Here is a 22,952-nt window from a genome sequence, read left to right as displayed (position 1 = left end):
GAGCTGGAGGAGGAGGAGGTGGAAGTGGAGGAGGGAGAGGAGAAGGAGGTAAAACTGGAGGAGCTGGAAGTGGAGGAAGAGGAGGAGGAAGTGGAGGAAGAGGAGGTGGAGGAGGAGAAGGTGGAGGTGGAGGAGGTGGTACTAGAGAAGGTGGAGGAGGTGCAGGTAGAGGAGGTGGAGGAGGAGGAGGAGGAGTGTCTGTTGCCTCTGACCTCTCCAGCCTCTCAAATCCTCGGCTTAATTGGAGACTCTAGCGTATCGATTTCCATTCTGGTTCTTTTATTTGCTGTAGTGGACCAAGTGTGCCCAGGCCAGATTTCATGTGCACGATAAAATCCAATAAAATACAAATAGGTCACCCAATGAACCCAGTGATTTTAAAACAATTGCAAAAAGAAGTGTTTCCTGTTTGCGTTCATTTTTATATCAGACTTTAGAGAAGATTTGAGATGTAGAACAGAAATATCGAGTCATTGCTTTGAAAAAAAACCACATTATTTTATTTCACTTTTAGAATTTGTTTCAGTCAAAAACACACTCCATAAACAAGTAGTAGGACTGTATTTGAGTGCAGCTATATTTCAATAATCATAAACAAACATTTATTTAATAAATACAGTTCTGCCCGTGTAGTTTAATGTAGGTGTTGTCCGGGCATATTTACAGTACATCATAAATAATCTCAACAGAGGACTCACATATCTGGCTCAGACAAAATAAATCCAAACTTGTATAAATATAGGTTTATCTGATGCGCCAAGGAAAGAAAGGTTCCAATGAGGGGTGGGAACATGGTATTCCCATACCGGTGTTATGAACTGTTGCCGTCACAATGGTGTGTGACATCCAACATCAGCCTTGAAGAGATCCATCAAGACAAACACAATTAAGATGCATTCTGCAGCTTTCAAGGGATCACTTGCATATTGCTAAATATGTTGTGACAGTGTTAATATACATGCATGGCCACAATCTCTCGGAAACAATTACAGCAAACATCATGAAGGCAATCATGTTGACGGCGTATGGCCTGTCAAGTATAAGTATAGCAGTCAGACTGAAGGGCTGACATCTTGTGTGGCCAATCAATATCTTCTCTTCAATCAGATTCCATCATCATATTTAGAATTTGCTTTACCATCCCTCCCTCTTTACGTCCCACACTGTAGACTCACCAATACTGTATAGTCGCACACAGTGGGTGAACATTCTCATATATCCTAGATAGCAGTACCTATGCCCTTCAAAAGGCTATGAACAAGACGGGTGTGGGCGGAGGAACCATAATATAAACTCAATGGGGTTTGCATATTTATTGTTGGCTGTATAGTGTCTATGCTGCTATGCTGTAGCTTCTTCTGCATTAAGTGCATACAACCGTGGACCTGATATCGACTAGCATCGCATCCTGCAGGGGAGTTAAAACGTGGCGTAAACCTCATCACTGAAAAGTCTTTCTCTGATAGTGCAAAGAGGAACCGACGCTTCGATCACAAACCAATCAAACCGCAATCAGTAGAGGCTCAGCACACCTTCCGCGGGCGCTTCCTTGGCGATGCAGTGGATGTGGTGTGAACGCCTGAACGCAACGCAGCAGGCCGTATACACGGGTGTAGCTTGCCGTTAGCTGCTGTTGGTGATGATGACGGAGGTGGCCTTGTGTCCCACGCTCTGCTCCGCCTGCATGCGCAGGTGGGGGGTCACGTCGTAGTGGCTGGTGCCCGTGGCCGTGGCGCCGTAGTAGCCCCGCAGGCTGTCCGAGTCGTACAGGTGCTCCAGGGCGTAGCCGCTCAGGGAGTACGCCGCGTGCTTGTCCAGGTAGGGGCAGGCGGCGTGGGGCTGCGCGGGGTAGAGGGCGGGGGCCGGGGTGGGGGAGACGGAGCAGGGCCCGGCGGCGCGGCCCATCGGGTGGTGCAGCGGCACGGAGAGCGGCGACAGGTCCGTCCGGAGGTAGTCATTGGCCGCCGAGTGGTGCTCCGACCCGGGGCTGCTGAGCTTGGACAGCGGGGCGGGGCTCTGGGCGGGGCTGAGTCCGCGACACGCCACGCCCTGCAGCGGCAGAGACGCCTGAGGGTACTCAGGGGAGAAGCAGGACTGGCCCCGGGGCAGGCCGTTGGCGGGGCCGAGGGGCGTGTCGTGGGGGCCCTTGCGCAGATGCAGCCGGCATTCCTCCTCTTTGATCATCTGCTGGGTCGCTCGGATCAGGGTCTCGATCTTGCTGGGTTCCTGCGGGCTGGCGCGGTAGCTCTCGCCGCGGTAGCGCTCCCCCGAGTCGCTGGCGGAGCCCCCGTCCGGGGAGCTGCCCACGCTGTCCTCGTCCCACTGACCTCGCCCTGCGGAGAGGATACAATCGCGGGGTCAGTCAGACTGACGGCCGTGCACAGGACCAAGAGTCCGAGCTTGTCTATCCGGCAAACTAAAGGCTTTGTTATGGTTGGACGTCGCCACAAAACGCGAGGGGGTTTACGGACCCATTACGTCGTTGCGGACCCTCCTTGCTTCCCCCACAAGGGCCTGACGTGCGCCTCCCAAAAATTGTAACCTTGTGTCGAGGGCTGTGATTCGTCCGCTAACTAAAAACTCGAAGCAGAACCAAAACAGGTTCACAACTGTGTTGAAGCGCCTGCATGGTCTTTGCGTTGCGTCGACGTCCAACAATAACTAAGCCTTAACATGGCGGCGGCGGTTCTTACCGTGCAGGTTTTGAAGGGCTGCGATGTGCGGCATGCTGCCGTCGTAGCCCTCTGGGTTCTCCAAGGAGGGGCCCTTCGGCGTGGGGGCCATGGAGCGCGCGGAGCCCCACCACGCGTCCCTTCCGGCCGGCGGCGGGGGTCCCAGGAAGTAGCGTCCCGCCTCGCAGCGGCCCCTCTCGCAGCCCTGGTTGTGGGCGTGGCCGTTGGCGACGGCGTGGTGCTCCTCGGAGAGGGGGAGGCCGTAGCAGACGGGGCGGGGGTCCGGGAGCTGGCGGTAGGCACAGGTGCTCTCCGAGCCCTCGCTCTGCTCCAGCAGATGCGGGGAGGTGGAGTCCGTCAGAGGGCTGCCGCCCCAGGGGCTGTCCTGGTCCGACTCGGAGCGCTCCGTCTGGAAGCCGCCATACTGCTGGGATATGGGATGAGGAGAATAAAGCAACGATTTATTCCGTCCTGACGTTTGGTTTTCAGAGGGTCGAGTCGTGATTTTACTTGAAAAGATTGACAAACCACAAGCTTCCATAACCTCCAGGATGAGGTGAGGGTTTACCTGCGTGTAGGGGGAGAGCCGGGCCTTGGTCTTGGGACGGGGCGCGCGGCCCTTGGGGGTCCTGCGGTGGTCGGCGAGGGCGCTGGGGGCACCGCCGCCGCCGATGCTGCTGTAGGGGAAGGGGGTCTTCGGAGAGACCTGGTCCAGAGAGAGCTGCAGGCCTTTGTACTCCGTCTCCCTGAGAAGCAGAGCGATCCCGTCAAGACCACACACCACATCACACAAGCTCGGGGGCCCATGAATTAACCACGCTCCGTAATTACACAAAGAGAAGACCCCCGGCTTCCGCGGTAGGACTGTTGACTAAAGACCGCAAACAACCCTTGTGTTCCTAGAGTCGGTCGCTAATTTTCTCCCGCTAGGTGCGAAAAGAACCATTAACATCGTTCAGCAATTAGACCGGAGGCACACTTAGAAGGCGAGCGACATGCGCGTGAACGGGAAGAGGAAGGAGGGGTGGGAGAGAAGAGGGGAAGAAATTAAAGCGTGGACCGGCTGCTGAGATTCTTGGTTCACCAGGGGGATTGTAGCAAGGCCTTTTACAAACAAACTACAGAAGAGAAGCTGTCCAATCAAATACACAAGGAGATTAAGGGCTGTGTGTAGAAACATCTTGCCCCCAGGATTGCCTTGGCCACCGCAGCACTGGGAAGATGGGAATTGATTTCTGGGTAAAGCTCTGTATGGATCTTTCCTTGGCCGACAAATCAACTTTTAGACAAGAGAGAAACTTGAGCTGGGTTTGCTTTGGACAAATACTGATCTGTCTTGCTTATACATATTTGTCCCATTCGCAACCGTATATGCACATATGGACTCACACATGCTTTGAAGGAAACACACAGTCTCACTCTCTCTCTTTCTCCCTCTCCCTCTCCTCTCTCTCTCTATAACGGCAAATACACACAGACACACACGCACACGCACACACACAACCACAAAGAATCACATTTGCGTGACACTTTTGAATAGCCTTCGCCAGACTCTGCAGTTCTGTTTAGCGTTCCACCAATGGCTGGGCCATTGGTCGGTTTTTATCTAATGTAAATTAAATACATGTCTGAGAGTTCTGTATCTGCCTCACTGCACGCCATAGAATTACTTAAGGGCAGTCATGTTGTAACCGACAATGGCGCTATGGCACTACCGCAGACCAGGCAAATAAAGAGGTTATCAGTGCTAGCCAAACACCGGGGGGTCATGCGTGGGTGAAGGGTCCACCCCCACCTGGGTAGCCGGGGAGCCGGGGGTGGGGGGTTGGGTTGGGGGGTACCGGAGCAGACCAGAGCGGACCACGAACACTCAGGACCACGGCCCGAGTCTGACCCGGCCCTATTGTTTTACGCAGACGTCTCTTCATCCTGATAATGTGTGATAATATACGAAGTGAGATATGGCTTTGGTTTGGAGAGACCACAGAGATAATAAAGCTCAAAATATATGATAAAACCAAAATGCTAAAAAAGGAACTCCTTTTCACCCAAACTGGGGCCCACAGAGTCTGGTAACGTATACAAACAACCGATTAAAACGTTCTGAAATCATAACCGCTATGGATTTTGACTTTTGGGAGGAAAGTGTCGATGTTGTGTGTTAACATACACTCTGCCAGGAGCGTCTGAACACAGCAGATCTGCTTTGTGTTTCACAGAAGTCTTTCCAAAAGGCCTCACTCATTTCAGCACTCTGGGTCGCACATATGCTTAACACACAGAAGGTGATTAAATAATGGTGCAGCAGGCAAATAAATGTCCACCCCTGTACTGTGCTGGTACTTGGCTGATGTCCAGCCATTATCTCTGGTATTCATGCAGTTTTATTCGCTGAACAATGGGAGGAGGTACAATATGTTCTTTTTTTCTTTTTCTTTATTGAATCCCAATGGAGCTTATTTGGGTAGGGTAAAGAGGCTGCAGATCCCACATCAGTGCAAGGCAGACTAAGTGGCTCTCTGTGGTTCGTCTACACACACGCCCACGGAGAAGCCGTGCTTAGATAAACTCTGCCAGGTGACTGGGGCCCTACTTGGCCCGGCCGACGCGAGACAACAGCCAACACATGAGCGCAAAGTCTGCTAATAACAACCCTGAGGCCCGCCGACACAAACTGGCGCTGAACATAAGCCTTCCCCTGGCACAGCAGCAGCTAATGCAACAGTTCCTCTGTTGACGCAGCAGCAGTCAGGGGTAGAGTAGTAGCACAGACGAGACCGGCTAAGTTTTCCATCAAATGAAAGCAGGATTTAAGCATTCTTCATTACACACTGTTGGCCGTTCCATTTGTAAAAATCTGTATTTTGTCTCTGGTTTCCCCTAAGTCTGTTGGAGAGGAAGGAGGGGAAAAGGAGAGGGGAATATAAAAGTGGTCCACCAGTAATAAACAGGTGAAACGACTTGACCCGAGACGAATCAGATGCATTCAAAACACGGAGCAAAATCGAACTATCCTGTGTTCGACATTTCTGCGAATCCACCAAAACAGGGCTTTGACAAACACATGTCGCGTTTCCAATTAACCTCCAGTTAATTGCTTTTACAGGGGATGGTATGCCGAAATCTCTAGTGCTAATATTCATTATCTTATCAAAAAGAGGGAAATGACAGTCCCACTGAGATGTGGAGATATAATCCCCCCCTGGCCCGGCAATGACAGAACACATTCAGGTGGTCATGTGATCCAAAGTGTCCATCGGTTTAGGTCACCTGACCCATTCAAAACAACTCAAATTTAATCAAAAAATAATAAACTTCAATGTATATGTGTGGTATTCCATTCACTCTGTATAACAGATCACTGATCACTCCAGCCACTCAACAGAACCAGCATACTATCCCTCGCCTGGTTTGCATTCACTTTTCTCAGAAGAAACAACAGCAGTATGTGTGTGTTTGGGTGTGTGCGTGCGCGTGTGTGTGTGTGTGCATGGCAATTTCACTCACGTGAGAACGTAGTTGACGCTCACGATGCAGTGGGGCCTTGACGAGCGGCTGTTGTGCACGATGGTGGCGTAGCTCTGCACCCACACCCAGCCCCCCTGCTTGGCCAGGAAGCGGTAGTATTTGGTGGTCACTTGACCCTTGACCAGCACTGCGGAGAAGGGGAGAGACGTCAAACACAGAGAAACACACACGGGACAACTCTACAGTGCAACATTAAAGGCAGATATCGACCGAGATATCAACACAGAGAAAAACATGGGTGTTTATGACACCGAGCTACAACACATTGCTAACGGGAGATAGCAAACACAGAGAAACACATGGGTGTTTATTACCATGAGCTACAACACATTTCTAAAGGGAGAGCTCAAACACAGAGAAACACATGGGTGTGTATTACACTGAGCTACAACACAACGCTAACAAAGAGACACACATGGTTCTTCTAACTTGGACGCAAATTAATTTATGTATGGGCTGACTGTGGCTGATCAGAGAGAGAGTTGCAAAGCCACCTCCTCTGTGTTACTATTGCATTGCACACTGATCAGTGCAATGTGCTTTTCAGGCATTTGATTCATGGTTGTTTGGTACTGGGAACAAATAACATTAACTCACACAATTCAACGACACAATAAAGCATTTTGAAATGCAAATATATAGTTAAAGGACCAATTGTGTCACATTGATGTGTAAAAGCGGTCAGCAACCAAAATACATATATTTCTAGATAAAAATATGGCCAAATGGACCCTCAAATGATATGCAGGGGAAACAAAGGAATCCCGTACAATAAAACACCTTCCACTCACTTGTCGCTTCAAGATTCACGATTTAGAAACCCCATGACATGGTGAAGAAAAGCTAAAAAAGCTGAATTCACAATCACATAAACACGGCGACAGAAACACAATTCACTTTCACGATACAGCACATCCGACACATCGGCAAGCTATCGCCACTGATCGTGTTTTTCAAGGGCTGCTATTCTTCCACTGTGTGTTCTACCAGACGGTGGAGGGTGAGAGAACGAAACAGACTCACTAACTCACACAAGTGGTGTGCACATCTCAGGTGGAAGGAGTCACAGGTGTGGACGTGGTGGTACAGAGTGTTCTCGATCAGATCCTGTGGTTCGTAGCCCGTCAGATCAGCCACCCTGTCAACACAGTGTCAGCAGTGAGGCTCAGAGAAGCCTGTTATTTACCCATCAACACGGTAGCGGGCATCACACACACGCACAAGAGTATGTTTATGCATGCACGATGAAGCCATTTATGAAGTAAACACTGAGAGACATGCCTCTCTCTTGCTCTCTCTCTCTGTTTCTCTCTCTCGCTCCCTCTCTCTCGCTCTCTCTCTGTTTCTCTCTCTCGCTCTCTCTCTCTCTGTTTCTCTCTCTCGCTCTCTCTCTCTCTCTGTTTTTCTTTCTCGCTCTCTCTCCCTCGCTCTGACACACATTCTCTCTTATTCGATCGCTCCATCTCCGTCTGTTCGCTTCTCTCTCTGTCTCTCAGACACACAACCAACCACGCACACACACACACACACACACACACACACACACACACACACACACACACACACACACACACACACACACACACACACACACACACACACACACACACACACACACACACACACACACACCAGCCTTCCTCCTGTCTCCTGTCACACACACACACTCACACACCAACCACTGACACAGTCACACAGAAATCCACCACACACATCCAACACAGCCCCACGCACGCACACAAAGGCTGCAGCGAGTGTACCGTGAGTCCAGGAAGATGAGCTTCATGTCCAGGCTGGCGCGGAACATGAACATGTTGCTGTGGAGCTTGATCTCCGTCACCGCGCTGGGCGGCAGCGAGTGACCCACCGCCACCAGACCCACGTTCTGGTAGCAGCCGTCGAAGGGAGACATGTCCAGGCTGTACTGGCGGATCTTCAGGTAGCCGCTGCAGTGGATCACCTAAAGCACAGAACCACACATACAAGGGTCAGGGTTGGGCTATTGAAATAGGCACCACGTGCTAGGTCTTTACAGCACCAGGGTCTGTGATCAGTCCTATAGTGGTCCACTACTCAATGAAGTGCTGAGTTACTCAATTATATATGTATATTGAATGCCATTTTTTTATAGCTAAAACCTGCTTTGACAATTAAAAAGGGATGATAATAACAATTATAACCATAATAATATTGTTATTTATGAATATGAATTTTCAAAGTTGACATCACATAAATTATGTAAATCATATGTAATTAGCCTATGTTATTATTGTTATGATACATTTTTTATCAAAGTCACTTCAATGATTGTTACCTTGTAGCCCCCGCAGGTGAGACCAGCGTTTCTCTTCGCGAGGACACACTTCATTCTGAGGAAGAAAGAGCGCTCCATTTCATATTCTAGAGAGAGGAAAAAGTCAATAACGGGGTTATACAGACGGAGCCACATTTAGACCAACTGTTACGTACAACGTAGGCCTGTCGACTGCAGGCCGTGTTACAACGTTGCCCTTACCCTGAACAAAGTGCGAATGGTAGGGTTGGTGGGCCGTGAGGACAGCGGTCATCTCGTCGTGGTCGGCCGGGTGAATGTACTCGTAGATGCTGTTCCCCGTCAACTCTACCTGTTGAACATAACCCACCCTTTATTTGATTGAATCACGCTGTACGCGGCAACAAGGCCTGTTAACGTGTGACCTATGAGTGGTCGGTCGATTGAGGGGCCAGTGTGCTGTGGGCGCCGTACCTGCGACAGGCCCAGGTGGACGGACGCCGTCTCAGAGATGTACATTATTTTACCATCCGGAGCCACGACGAAGATAAAGCCGTCCAGCGTCTAAAGGGGGTTGAAAACAACGTCACTGAATTGGTTTGGTTTACTTCAGCGTGTTTTGTGTGCGTTACTGTCAATGTTTTTTTGTTGTTGTAAATATAATTAGAATAAGAATCAGGGAAAAAAATATGTAAACATTTGAGATATAGGACGGATAATGAATGCTTAATCAGGGTGTTGCAGTCTACTTAATCAGGTTATTATGATATCAATCAATCTCATTATTCCTGATATACAGCCTATCATTAGTATCGTTAAGATAGCCTATAGCCTACTGCCGACAGTTACTTTAATAAAAACGGTTTAATATGAATAATAATAATAATAATAATTGGCTACGATAATAATACCATAAGTCATATTCATAATGGTAATCATATAAATAATAAACATGAAATACCTATATTTTTTGCAAAAATAAATATCCCTGAACATAATTCCAATGTACTTTTAACATTACGTCGTCTTAACAGTAATGCTGCTCCTCGCTGGCTCCATGTTGTTACAATAATGCTGGAGCCGCGAGGAGCGCAGAGCCCTGGAGGACAGCCGCCAGCCTCGGCGCGTGACTATGAATGCATTGAACTTATTACTTTCAGAGTAAAAGCCACATGAATGAGAGCAGCAGGAGGCGGCGGCAGCAGGCGGAGAATCAACGCCCGTTAAAATATGCGTTCAAAATAAACCAATATGGCAGAATGAGACAAATACTAACACTAATATTACTACTACTAATAATAATGATGATGATGATGATGAGGATGATGATGAAGATAAAGATGATGATAATAATATTAATACAATATTTTTTATTACAATTAATAAAATAAATAAATAATAAGATGGTGATTATCCGTATTATTATTATCATTATAATTATTATAATTTAAACAATTAAAAATATAATGGTAATATAATATTTATATAGTTGTTACATTTGTTTTTCCTTAAAACAGAACGATAACAGGCTCAAATTGGGCAGCGCCCAACCGTTGAAGTTCATGGCTCATGTAACACATCCGGAGTTAAGAGAGACGGTGTGTTACAGAGGATAAGCACGTGCCTGTAAAAGATGCGAGCCCAACTCCCGTCCAACGTTGTCGAGAGAACGACTCACGTGACCCCAGGACTCTCCAAGGCCTGGGACAGAGATAAAAAGAAATAGGCCCGTTCATTACATACTGACATGCAGAGTTTTATTATTCGGTAGCATAGGATTGAGGTTAAATCGAAACACCAACGGGGGATACATACTATTTATATCTATGATTTGCCTAACCACAGCATTGGGTCCTGATTTACCATGGAATTATAAAATAAATGTGTACAAAAAATGACAAAAGTCCTGCAGTATAAATTAGACGAACGGACGAGCATGATATATTTCGGTGTTACAATAATCTATAGCATGTACCATAAGGAAAATATCTATAGCTTATATCAAATTAAAATCCTAGGTAATCTCAAACGTTGGAAGCATTATTTTCCAGAGACCGTTCGCAGGCAGGACATTTGTAGGCCTGCATCTAAATTCCCCGGGACAAACACCCAACTCATCTCATCACAACAAATAAGAGTAGCCGTCCCTGAGCTCCGATCCCCGATTGAAATGCAAATCCTGGACTTCGGAAACAAACATGTGCCACGCAAAGATCACAGTAGCCTACAGCTGTTTCTCATCTGAATATTAAGCAATATAGACTTCGCATTTGCACAAACAATCAAATAACATTGTAATCACAGCTAAAAAATAAGCTCCATATAGGGCCTTTATAAAAAAAACTATCGAAGATGCAGAATATATCCACCTTCTCCAAGCATAGATACAATTCCTAATAATTTATAAAATATCCATAAATGCATGTAATTTGTTTACCAATTATACAACGGCTGTAGCGTGTTTCATTATAACACTTAGATGCAGTGCGTGATACCTACAGGTCTAAAGCCTGTAATAAAAATAATGTCTTGATATTATTGAGTATATTTTGTTCAGAGGTGTGGGTCTGCCAACATATGCTGCAGGACTACAGAGTTCACGTCCAATCTCCCGCCGAGGAGGGCCTGGTCCGCGGGGCTGTGAGCTCTAATCTGTGTGGGAGTCCGAACTGGCCCGCCTCGGCCACACTTGACCTACCACAGGGAATTAATCTCTCATCTATAATCACAAAATTGAGTCGGGAGTGGGGTGAGTAGGCTAATAAGTGTAGGGGTATTACTCTGCAATAGATCTAAGGACGAGCTCACCGATTCAAGTGTTGTAAAGTGAATAGACTAAAGTAGCTTACAGCCATACAAAAAAAGACATGTTGTAGTTGCCTATGTAGTCCGAGGGCGACGCGTTATGGAAACGACCTTTCATGTTCTCACACACATTAGAATATAGATGAGCGCACACATGCACGCGCGCGCGCGCGCGCACACACACACACACACACACACACACACACACACACACACACACACACACACACACACACACACACACACACACACACACACACACAAAAACACGCACACACTCACACGCCCGCCAAAACATACGCACACACACACACACACACACACACACACACACACGCACGCACGCACGCACGCACGCACACACACACACACACACACACACACACACACACACACACACACACACACACACACACACACACACACACACACACACACGTACAGAAACTTTCGATTAAAAAATAAATAATTGTCTGTCTCTATAAACACATATTTCTCTATAGATAAGAGCATTTCTGACCCTATAATAATATATGAAAACAAGGGAAATTATACTCAAACGCATGCATCAGCCGAGCACTATTGCATGCGCCTATTTCCTGACTTAAACGTTAATTAAATATCCCTCTTCAATCATTATTTGAGTTAAGTTTAGCGCAATATAAAATATTTTGTCCTCCATCATACTGCTACAAACCCAAATGAGCCTAATTACCGTTTTTTCTCGTCATTTGTTAATTTGAAATAAGATGAGCTCTTGTGTTGAATAAATAGGCCCTACATGGGAAATGACATGACTTGACTTTAAGCAGGCGCATAGAGGCATGCATGTTCAACCGACCATGGACTGCCCTGGATTCGCACTTCATAAGGACGAGTCATTAGTGGGCCTGCGTACACTTCTGACCCACCCTCCTAAACACCCGGGAGCCCGGTCTTTACACCAACAGAGGACAGCTTGACATGATTGTTATTTCAATTATTGATCGATCCACTTGCGTGCGCATAGCTAGAAATCGGTATTGCTGTTGCGGTCGTGCATTGCACTGTGACCAACTGCGCAATGCTAGATTATTATTTAGGTGTAGAAACTGTGTTTATATAACTAGTTGTGAGCCATTTGTGGAGCCTATAGAGGCCTATACTCAGGCCTCTAGGTGGTCCATAGCCTTGTAGGCCTAAAGTATTTTCTATCGCGTCACTTATAGTTTCTTTCTTCTGGATTTGATGAGGCCTATTCCAATGAGACTTTCTTCACTCAACATAATGAGGCTATAGGCCCATTTGCTTTCCAATACCTAACATTGCCATTCGGTCTTAACCCCAATAGGTTCTGAAAAATGTATGTGGGGAATACAGTAAAATAGTAGGTGTAGGTCTACCATGAGAGTAGGCCTTCTCTGAGAGTAGGTCTACCATGAGAGTATGGTCTACCACGAGTTAAGGCCTACCATCTCACACACGCCCGCACACACACACACACACACACACACACACACACACACACACACACACACACACACACACACACACACACACACACACACACACACACACACACACACACACACACACACACACACACACACACACACACACACACACACACACACACACACACACACACACACACACACAAGGACCGGAACCATGCCCAAATGCTGAAACCATATCTTCTCTTGTATTTTTGTTATCGTCTATTATTTCATGCGGTTTTCTTTTACTAAGGGCGCCAGTTGCTGCAGTGAACGAGATCAGACGTCACGTGCAGATGGATATTGTGACGCGGCAGCGCTAATTGTCGTCGCCTCGCGATGGTCACGTAGGCCTAGACAAGGGGCTCCGTGGAGACCGGTGAGGATGGCGGCAAAATATCAGCTAATCGTCTTCCGAGTGCAGCATCATGTCGCCTGGCTATGAAGAGATGAATAACAGTGGCGGGAAGGGAACTAATAGACTAGTGAGTGTTTTCAAAGTAAGAGTAGCTGGGGGATATTCCTGGAGAATGGCGGTTCCTTATTGCAACGCAGGCCTACCTAGAAGACAATATATGAGATTCTAATACAAACAAACAAAGAAAATGCTAATGCTTAGATAAATAATTCAATCAAACCTTTTACCCTCTGTGTTTCTGTAATTTTAGCGCGAGCTTTACTAAGATATTGAAACAGGTGGTAAGATAATACAAATTATGTAGAAAAAAGAATAGGAAAATATGTTGTTAGTCTCTGTGAGACTAACAATATATATATATTCAAACAAAACATTAAGGCCTATAGTCCTGAGTATATTATTTTATGCATACAATGAGACAGGACCAGTGGGTTGAAACGAGGCCTAAATGCGTCTAACAAGTGGTATATCAAGAAGGGAATGAAACGGCCACTCAGATCCTAAATTGCCCTATTAGAAAATTATAACCTATTTTTCTCATCATATTATATCATAAAGTTACATTAAAGCAACATGCTCTGGGGGGCAAAAAAAACAAACAATGCATCACAACGCATATTATAACTCAATATTTAAATGATCACCCTCCAAATCAATGTTCTTCTGACGTAGTATTATTTGATATAATTAGATTAAATAAACAATAACAATTTTGAAGTAGTAATAATAGTATAATAATCATAATAATAATAATAATAATAATAATAATAATAATAATAATAATAATAATAATAACACAAAGAACAAATATAAATAATTGTAATTAAGACGTAACAAACAGAATAATAAATTATTCTTACCTTCGGGAAATACAATTCTCATTTTGAGATAGCTAGTGGTGAGCCTGATGATGGAGGCTTTATCGAGCTGCGAGGTGATGGCAGAGGGCAAGGGCAGAAGTTTGGCCAGTTCATAAAATTCACTGTTCTCCTTCTCGCGTCGAGTCCGGGCAGCATTTTTAGATTTTTCCTTCATTTTAAAAAACAGTAACTTTGACTCCCCTTGAGAGTATAATCAGTGGACTGGTGCAGCGCTCAGATAGGCCTACTAGACCATTTCATAAGTTGTCAGTCCTTCGTGTGTCTATGTGGACGCGCTTCCAACCGCACGCTCTGGTGTCTCGTATAAATAGCAATGCGGCTCTATCCCAACTAAATCCACAAAGTCACATTCCCATATTTCCAGGCTACCAAGCGTCGATGAAGAGGTAAATAGATTCCGATTTGTAAGGCTGGATATGAAGTTGTTGCCAGCCATGGGGTTCACACACCCGGGTCCATCCTCGATGTCGACTTCAGAGATTGGATTTCTTCTGCACATTTACCTGAGCGAAAAACAGACAGGGCACAACATTTGAGTAGCATACTCAGGTCGTTTCCAGCTTAGTGATATAGGGTTGTATTGCTAAATTTGCTATATGTAATGGCTATTGAAATAAATCACTGTTGTGTCTGCTGACAAACACTTGTGCGAGGGGCCCAGACATGATCTTGAGCATAATCTAGAAATTCAAAAGATATAACAAGCAATTTTTCCTGATAATTTTTTTTTAATCCTTTATAGCAAAACAATAAACACTGTCCCATTCGCAATGCACGTCGTTCACAAGGGAGCTGTCAGACTTACCATCCGATGGTTGCGAATCAACAGCTTGTAGCAGGCGTGCATTTGGTGTCCGTGTGTAAATTCTCTCGTCGGAACAAAGTGAGGCTTTAATTCTATCAGATCTCTGTTATGCTACATGGATGCGCTGGGTTTCTAACGCCTCCACGCACATCTACTCACGGTTCCCTCTTTCCCCAAGCACAGCCCAGGACCCGCCCACCTCTACCAGTTTACCAGCAGTCTGGAACCTCATTGGACAATGTGAGCTTCTTGGACTGTTGCCCTAACCTCGTTCTGGGCGTTCACATCCACGGCGGTTCGCCTGGCACGAGGTGGTCCAACTAAGCGTTATAGGCGAGAGAGAGGAGGGACTTTAAAAAAAAAAAACGTTAGATTTTTTTTTGTTCGCATGTTAAAATATTGTTACAAACACCATATTTATTCTGCTGGTCGTTTATGTAATTATTGTCACGTCCTTGTAGTTTTCGCTTATTTTCGGGGAAAATCAACTCATTGAAGTAAGACCGGACATTGCGATGAGGTGGACCAGGATAACGGTGCAATTGGGAATCCTTGCTCAGCCTATATTGGCTGTCTGTCCACTGTGCGGCCAACAAGCAAACGGAATGCTGCTGCTGTCTCGGCCCTACTAGGCTCAATATGAAACTTCAGTTCTGTAGATGTTATAGTTCATACGCTATTTTCTTGGGACATGCACTTGATGTCACAAATAATGTTTACTACCACGAAACATTCAAAGACAGACAGATTAATCTGATATTGTGTATTTTATAGACGCATATTCCCGGCTACAAACAATTCCACCCAAGAATCATGTTCACGGAACAGGTCTAAACGAGTATCACCACGTAACTTGACGCTAATCGAACCCTTTTGACATTAACATTCTTAATTAAGTTAAGTCGACCTTCATATAGGATAAATGATAGATTATTCCTGCAATATTGTGAACGCTTTTTGAAAGCAAATGCAATATTAGAAAGATAAACGCAAAAATACGGCAGGGTTCAGAAATATGTTTATTAGGGAAATCGTGACAGCTAATGAGAGCATGGATTATCCATTATGTGGCGCAAATACAAGGAATATAAAAAAAAAGATTGCCAGACTTTGACCGTATCGGTGCCAATGCGAATATCCTGCAGGAGGTTGCGGGTTATAGGGCAGCCAGCAGCCCACATGTCGAGCGCCTAGGCACAGCTGTGCCGAGGAGAAACAGTCAATAGTTGCATGTCAAGGCGTGAAGATTTGCAAAGACGCGACTCAAACAACAAACTGAAGCATAATCATCATCTATGCTTGATTTGTTTTGGCATGAGAAATAATTAGCCACATTTTTTTAGAAATTTTATTTTCTCAACAATTTTTTATTTTTTTTTAAAGTTCTTTCAACCACAAGAAGCAAATGACCGTTCAGTTGTCAAAAATCCAGAAATCAAATGCTAACGTTTTACTTCATATGTTTTACTTTGGTGATGGATGTGGTTTGAGTCTTTCTAAGGCCCCCTGTAGGTTCTGGACTGGGTTAGGGTAGCAGATATATTCTTCAACTGATAGTTTGACAGTTTGGACATTTCTAAGTGAAGCCCCCGCAACCGGCTAAGCATTCTGCACACCTGCTAGATATTCCCACTCTGGGAACTTAAACAAAGTCTTGTCAACTACTTCCACAGCCTCATTTTATACTCCAGTTTTGTTTTCCCTGTAAAACCATCTGGCTGTTTTCTCAGATTCTCAAGAAGTAAATCAAACTTGTTGCTTGTCTTAAAGATTCCCCAGCAGACTATTTAACTCCAGAAAAAACTGAATTGAAGCAATCCAAAACAGCAAACAATGTTTATTGGGTTTTTATGGCGATGACCGGTTGTGACAAACAAGCCATCTATTCAGTTAATAGCCATTTATTTAGTTATTAAACAGAAAAGCATCTTGTCTGCGCTCGAGCAAAACTGCATGTTGGTACGCTTGTGTTATCATACTGATATACTTAACAGCTCCCAGGTTGCTTTTAAAGAGGAAGAATAATGCTCTCTGGGTAAAACATAACCTTCTCCTACTGCAATGACAGCGGCTGATTGGCAAACAAACGAAACGCAATGAAAACAACAAGAAAACGCGTTCCCTTAATTCGAGCCAATCATAAACGTCAAATGCAATCCCCCTTGGCAGAGATGCTTCGTTTGAGCTTGGTCTTTGGTAACCTTGTCAGGTCAGTGTACCCTCCTTGGGCATTTCCACGTAAGTTCTGGCACTATTGTCAAATACAGTCGTTCGCTGAAGATCCTTCCAAAGTCCGCCAGGCCGTCAGCAAGCCAACGAGCCGGGCAACTGGGCAGCCGGGTGCTCCGGGGGGCTGTGGCTGAAGCACAGCTTGCCGTCGTGGTCCGCGGGTCGTCTCACTGAAGGCTGGATTACATGGTGGCGTCGGTGACCTCTGTGTTGACCTGGGCGGCGATGCTGGGCGGCGTCACGTTGAGGTGGATGTCGTACTGCTGGTCCAGACCCAGGTAGCTGTCGCTCATCAGGTACAGAGTGTAGATGCACCTGCGGACGCAACGGGACAACCGTCAGCGCTGTGCGGGAGCTGGGGCCCCCCCCGTCACACAGGGCAGGGGCCCAGCCACAAACACAGTAGCAGGGACCCCCATCACACAGAGCAGTGTCGCCAAACGACTCCGGCGCTTCCAACACATGCTTTGTGTGGACCTTTGGGAGCGCTTGTTTTTCGGGGCTGCATACGGCTTTGAAATGGTTTTAACAATAACAATACGCACATGAGGTAGGTGCAACCGCCCGGCTTTCAACTTTCTATTGTTGAGATTTGATTCAAGTAACACCTGCATTCATCTGATCAACCATAAAAACCAAATTGTTTCCGTTTTTCCCGTGTGACCTTTCACCCTAGGTATGGTCCATCAATGAAACCAGAAGCCCAGGTGAGTGAATGTGCCGGATCAGAACCCTGAGTATTGGGGGAGTTTGCTTACTTCCCGGTCTTCTCCGGCGTGTAGAAGGCCACCGAGACGGTGTTGTGGTTGCGGAGGAAGCCCACCCGCTTGATGGCCAGCAGCTCCCGGCGCTCCACCTCGCCCAGCACCAGGAACCAGCCCTCGTCCTTGTTCTTGGGGAAGCGGGGGGCCTGGGCCTTACTGTCCTGCTTCCTCTGGAGGGGCATCCCACAGAGCAACACTCAGACACACACACGCTGGCGGGTCGCACATTTAGACTGGCATTTATTCCTTGAGCAAACATTAATTCTTTCTCTTCTCTTTATCTCTCGCTCTCGTCCTCTTATCGCTCTTTCTCCTCTTTATCTCTCTTTCTGTAGTGAGGCACCATGGGGCGTGTGCAGTTTTTGCCCTTATGGCATGACATTATAATCACTGTGTGATTTATTTATATTTATTGAATTTATTTTATTTTGTATTATCTTATGGATGTATGATTGTTGGATACTTTATACTTTTTATTTTATTATTGCATACTTTAGATTCCATGGGCTGTTGTAACAAGTTAATTTCCCATGCATGGGATGAAATAAAGTTCTTATCTTATCTTAATCCAGTAGTACTGTGAGGCTAAGAACCATCAAATCTTCCAAAAAAGTTAAATGTAGTGCACAAGCTAGCTTAGACCAACACAAAAACTTGACATAGCCGTATGAATCAACTAAAGCAGGGGTGTTAAACGTACGGCCCGCGGGCCGGATCAGGCCCGCGAACGGGTCTAATCCGGTCCGCGAGATGATTTTGTGAAATACAGTATTGTAAAAAAAAAAAAAAAAAAAAAAAGAATTATACTTTTTTTTTATACAAATCCTTCCTAGCATTACATGGATTGCATTGACTGGCACTGATTAATTTGTTGTACATTGAACTACTGGACAATTGTGTGTAACTGGAAGTCGCTTTGGAATGTAACGTAAAATGATCTGCTATTTTTCAATGAAAGAAACTGCTGTTCTTAATGTGTCCACTAGAAGTCGCAATAGCAATTATGTTAAGCAAGCAAACTTTATACCGGGGCTGAGCAGGGAGCAAGTATAAACAGGTTGTGCAGCTAGCCCGGAGCTACCTTGTCGTTCTGCCTTATATTTTCAACATTATGCGCTTTGGCACTCTCATTGCCCCAAAATGCCTCTGTCAAAAAGACGAAAAGTGGACACAGAGTGCAGAGTTTTCCAAGAAAAATGGTCATCGTCCTTTTTATTCACGGAAGTAAATGGGAAACCTGTGTTTGGTGTGCTCACAGCATGTTTAATTTTACATAATTATGCCATATATTTACCGGTCCGGCCCACTTAGTAAATAGATTATCCTCCATGTGGCCCCTGAGCTAAAATGAGTTTGACACCCCTGATCTAAAGCAAGGTTCTCTAGTTCATTTTTTGTTGGCTATAGACACCATGATAAGGTAAAATAACTTCTGCTTATTATCTCCAAGACGAGGAAGGTTCTCATCGGAGCGGAGCGTGGTTGTGATTAGCCTCAGCCTCTTAACGTCCCCGGCCTATGGTCTGCCCTACGGTGTAGAGACTAGTGTGTGAGGCCCATGGGCTGGTGCTCCACTCACCCTCTGCTGGCCCGTGTTGACGCGCCTCAGGTTGATCTGCAGCACGTACTCCTGGTCGGCGTGGACGCCCAGCCAGGCCTGCTTGTCCCGGAAGCCTCCTCCGCCTCCGCCGCCGCCGCCACCGCCACCGCCGCCGCCACCGCCGCCGCCACCGGGCGCCGGGACCGGGCGCTCCGTCTGCTGCTGGCACTCCTCCCACCAGCCCTTCACGCTCAGACGCACCTCCACCACGGGCAGGTGGCTGAGGTAGGTCCAGGCCTGTGGTGGTGGTGGGGGAGGCCAAGGGTTGGAGAAGGGAGAGAAGGAAGGGTTGAGGGGAAGACACCGAGATATGAGTGGAGAGCGACACAGATACAGAGAGAAAGGAGGGAGAGGAAAGATTTAAATGATGGGAAGATAATAAGAAAATAAAGGAGCAGAAGTAGTAGGACATTTTTTTTGGCATGGTTTGACAGAGAGAAGGGGGGAGAGAAAGAGAGTGAGAGAGCGCGAGAGAGAGAGAGAGAGAGAGAGAGAGAGAGAGAGAGAGAGAGAGAGAGAGAGAGAGATAGAGAGAGCGAGAGTGAGCGATAGAAAGAGGAGAAAGAGATAAAGAGGAGAAAGAGATAAGAGGACGAGAGCGAGAGATAAAGAGAAGAGAAAGAAAGAGATAAAGAGGAGAGAGAGAAAAAAAGGAAGAGAGCGAGAAATAAAGAGAAGAGAGAGATTCAGTGGAGAGAGAGAAAGGGAGAGAGATAAAGAGGAGAGAGAGTGAAAGAGATAGAGAGAGAGAGAGATAAAGAGGGGAGAGAGAGATAAAGAGTAGAGAGAGAAAGAGAGATAAAGAGAAATAGAGAGAGAGAAAATATGGGATTTAAGTGGGAGCCCCGTGTAAGATGGACAGATCCATCAGCTAAGTCTCTCTTGTTTGACAAAAGCTTGATTCATTCAAACATGCATTACACCTGGGTGTCAGGCGCCTCTTAAGTGTTCTCATGGTGAATTTAACACTGGGTTCCAAAGGCAAATCCAAAAGGAGACATAAAGCATATCAAAAAGAGAGCGGTAAAGGAGGAGCAGATAAGAACGGACAGCAAGAGACACACTGAGGAAGCACAGATCAGATCAGTGTGTGCGAGCGTGTCGAAAAGGCTGTGTTTCTGTCTGTGCGTGCGTGCGTGCGTGCGTGCGTGCGTGCGTGCGTGCGTGCGTGCGTGCGTGTGTGTGTGCGCGTATGTAAGAGAGAAAAGCCTTTCTGATTCACCCGGCAAAAGCTATTTATGCGAGGATTACTCTCCCCGAGAGAATCAAGGCAGGAACACTGCTGCACATCTAATTATTTAATTAGAGAGTCCACAGTATCTGTAGCGGGGGGGCAAAGGAGAGGAGAGGGAGGGAGGGAGGGGGGGGGGCACTGATTGGGCAAGGCCAAAGAGACCCTGCAATGGTGTCCAGACACTCTCATTAGAGCCACAATTAGCTCTTAGATTGGAGGGATGAAATCCCCGTCAGCGGGCCAGTGATGGTGGAACGAAGTGTCTACGAAGACTAGAACGGGAGCCCCGGTCGGGACGTTGTGTGTCAGGTACGGGGGCTGTATGCACGTTCACACACTTATACAGAACCACAATCACAACTCCAGAGACGAGGCGTGAATGAAGCATGCTAGTGAAATGCAATGGGAAATAGGAACGTAAGGGAGATGAACAGCCATCTTCACAGATTTATAGTGCGGACATAACATCACCCATTGGTACCTGGGACATCTGCGACGCGTTGAGCTCCTGGCCCACAATGGCAGCAAACGCACTCTCCTTTCCCTCACAGGCGGCAATGAGCTCAGGCAGCCCTTCTATTGGTCCCTGGAATCCACTGGCCCCGCCCCTCTTGTTTCGGTTTGCCCCTTTCCTGCGAAAGAGAAATGAAAGAGTGTGTGTGTGTGTGTGTGTGTGTGGGGGGAGGTGGGGGTCAGGGGGGTGGGGGGGATTGGTCACGTGATGCCAGAGCTCCCTGCTGGCCATCGCCACGGCGACCGTCCTCCCTCATCCCTCTCTTAGCATTCTTATTGAGTTTGCACAAAATTATTCGTCACCGCAGGACACCGGCTTGGAAATTCATACGGCGTGTGCACGGAAAACCTATTCCAGATTGCCTTCGAGAACGCTCACTCAAGTCAGTGTGTGTGTGCTTCTATGCGTGTGTGTGTGTGTGTTAATGTGCGTGCTTCCATGTTTGGTTGTGCGTGTGCTTCTGTGTGTATGCATGTGCTCCTGTGTGTGTGTGTGTGTGTGTGTGTGTGTGTGTGTGTGTGTGTGTGTGTGTGTACACGTGTGCTTCCGTGTTTGTGTATGTGTGTGTGCGTGTGTGTTTGTGTGGTGGGGGAGGAGGTAGGGGTGAGAAGGTTTTCAGACACTGGCCGGTGGCGCATGTGATAATAATAATGTTTGCTGACTTCCCATAGTTCAGTATGGGTAATGCAAGCCGCGCCATACAGCGCTGCTAATCAGACAATCACAAGGGTGTGGGCAGGCACTTGCCAAGCCCCGCCGCACAACAGCTTACATTAACCCTCCGTCTGCGACCGCCCCTTGTTTGACTATGCGGAGGGGCAGACCTTCATGCTCTGGAGCTGTGAGTGACGCCAAGCTGATCCAGGGGCCGCAGCTGTTGTGTTTGCGTGGCTGGGGGGGGGGGGGGGGGGGGGGGGGGGAGGGGATGTTTACCTGAACAGGTGGAGGTCCTGTTGTTCTATGCATGGCAGCGTCAGCAGGGAGGAGTCCTGCAGCCAGCGCCCCTGGATGATCATCTGGACCAGGTTGCAGATGCTGAGCGCCGTCACCAGCCAGCCCTCGTTGGCAGCCACGTCCAGCATAGCCTGAAAACACCAGAGCGGGGATTCTTAACGGAGGCTTTCAGGCATTTGGTTCAACGAGAGGCGGGAATCAATTGTACATGTCGATGAAATAAAGATTGAAAAAAAGGGGAGCGTGACCGAGGAACATCGCCACCGTTTTCGTCCGTTTCTTCTCATTGAGTTAACATAATACAGGAGCGATTCCGATATTGTTACAACATGCCTAAAAGACGTCGGGGAGTGTTGGTCGTCTCTTATCCAACACAATGTGAAATGGCATTCACAGCCACGATGAAGCCGAGGTCGCTTCCCCGGCGGGACGTAGATCCAAGTCAAACAGGAAGCCTGCGTGGGACAAGGCGTAGGAGGAAGGGGATTTGATCCGTCCGAATTTGATGGCTTTGTGCTCGTACACTTGTACGACTGTGCACCAATCGCGGTAGCCGGTTGCAGGCTGTATATGAGGGGGTGGAAATGGCTGAGCCTGCCAGCACGGATATGGTAATGTCATCACAGAATACTTTATGGGTCTGTGGAAATGAGCCACCGGCGTGAATAATAAGCATCATCTGAATTGTGACAGCAGCCAGCCCAGATTTTCTTCACATCTCTATCTGGGAATTCATGTTTTTGAAGACGCCGTCCAAACAGGTTGGACTGTTTTTTTACTTAAACAGTAGCGCAACAGCTC

General features: G+C 46.8%; 2 protein-coding genes across 4 annotated transcripts in view; both read right to left on the bottom strand.

Annotated features, from left to right (window-relative positions):
• Positions 1-477: 477 nt before the first annotated feature.
• Positions 478-15,077, bottom strand: sim1a (SIM bHLH transcription factor 1a). Its single transcript, XM_060065318.1, has 12 exons — positions 14,857-15,077; positions 14,031-14,554; positions 10,097-10,173; positions 8,947-9,036; positions 8,716-8,824; positions 8,515-8,600; positions 7,961-8,160; positions 7,232-7,338; positions 6,180-6,327; positions 3,241-3,418; positions 2,694-3,096; positions 478-2,333 (listed from the first exon to the last, which is right to left on the bottom strand). The coding sequence occupies exons 2-12, from the start codon at positions 14,203-14,205 to the stop codon at positions 1,624-1,626; spliced, it is 2,283 nt and encodes a 760-aa protein (XP_059921301.1). The 5' UTR covers positions 14,206-14,554; positions 14,857-15,077; the 3' UTR covers positions 478-1,623.
• Positions 15,078-15,857: 780 nt separating this feature from the next.
• ascc3 (activating signal cointegrator 1 complex subunit 3) overlaps positions 15,858-22,952 on the bottom strand; it is a 99,570-nt gene continuing 92,475 nt past the window's right edge. For all 3 annotated transcript variants that reach the window (XM_060065226.1, XM_060065224.1, XM_060065225.1), the window contains exons 38-42: positions 22,131-22,282; positions 21,165-21,315; positions 19,429-19,686; positions 17,844-18,019; positions 15,858-17,400 (exon numbers count right to left, since the gene is read on the bottom strand). In XM_060065226.1, the coding sequence (XP_059921209.1) occupies positions 17,268-17,400; positions 17,844-18,019; positions 19,429-19,686; positions 21,165-21,315; positions 22,131-22,282 (870 nt within the window). In that variant the 3' untranslated portion in view covers positions 15,858-17,267. The remainder of the gene's footprint in view (positions 17,401-17,843; positions 18,020-19,428; positions 19,687-21,164; positions 21,316-22,130; positions 22,283-22,952) is intronic.

The sequence above is a fragment of the Gadus macrocephalus genome, chromosome 11 (genome assembly GCF_031168955.1).
Source record: "Gadus macrocephalus chromosome 11, ASM3116895v1".
Classification (NCBI taxonomy): Eukaryota; Metazoa; Chordata; class Actinopteri; order Gadiformes; family Gadidae; genus Gadus; species Gadus macrocephalus.
The sequence above is the reverse complement of the archived record's forward strand: the minus strand, read 5'-3'. Positions and strand labels throughout refer to the sequence as shown.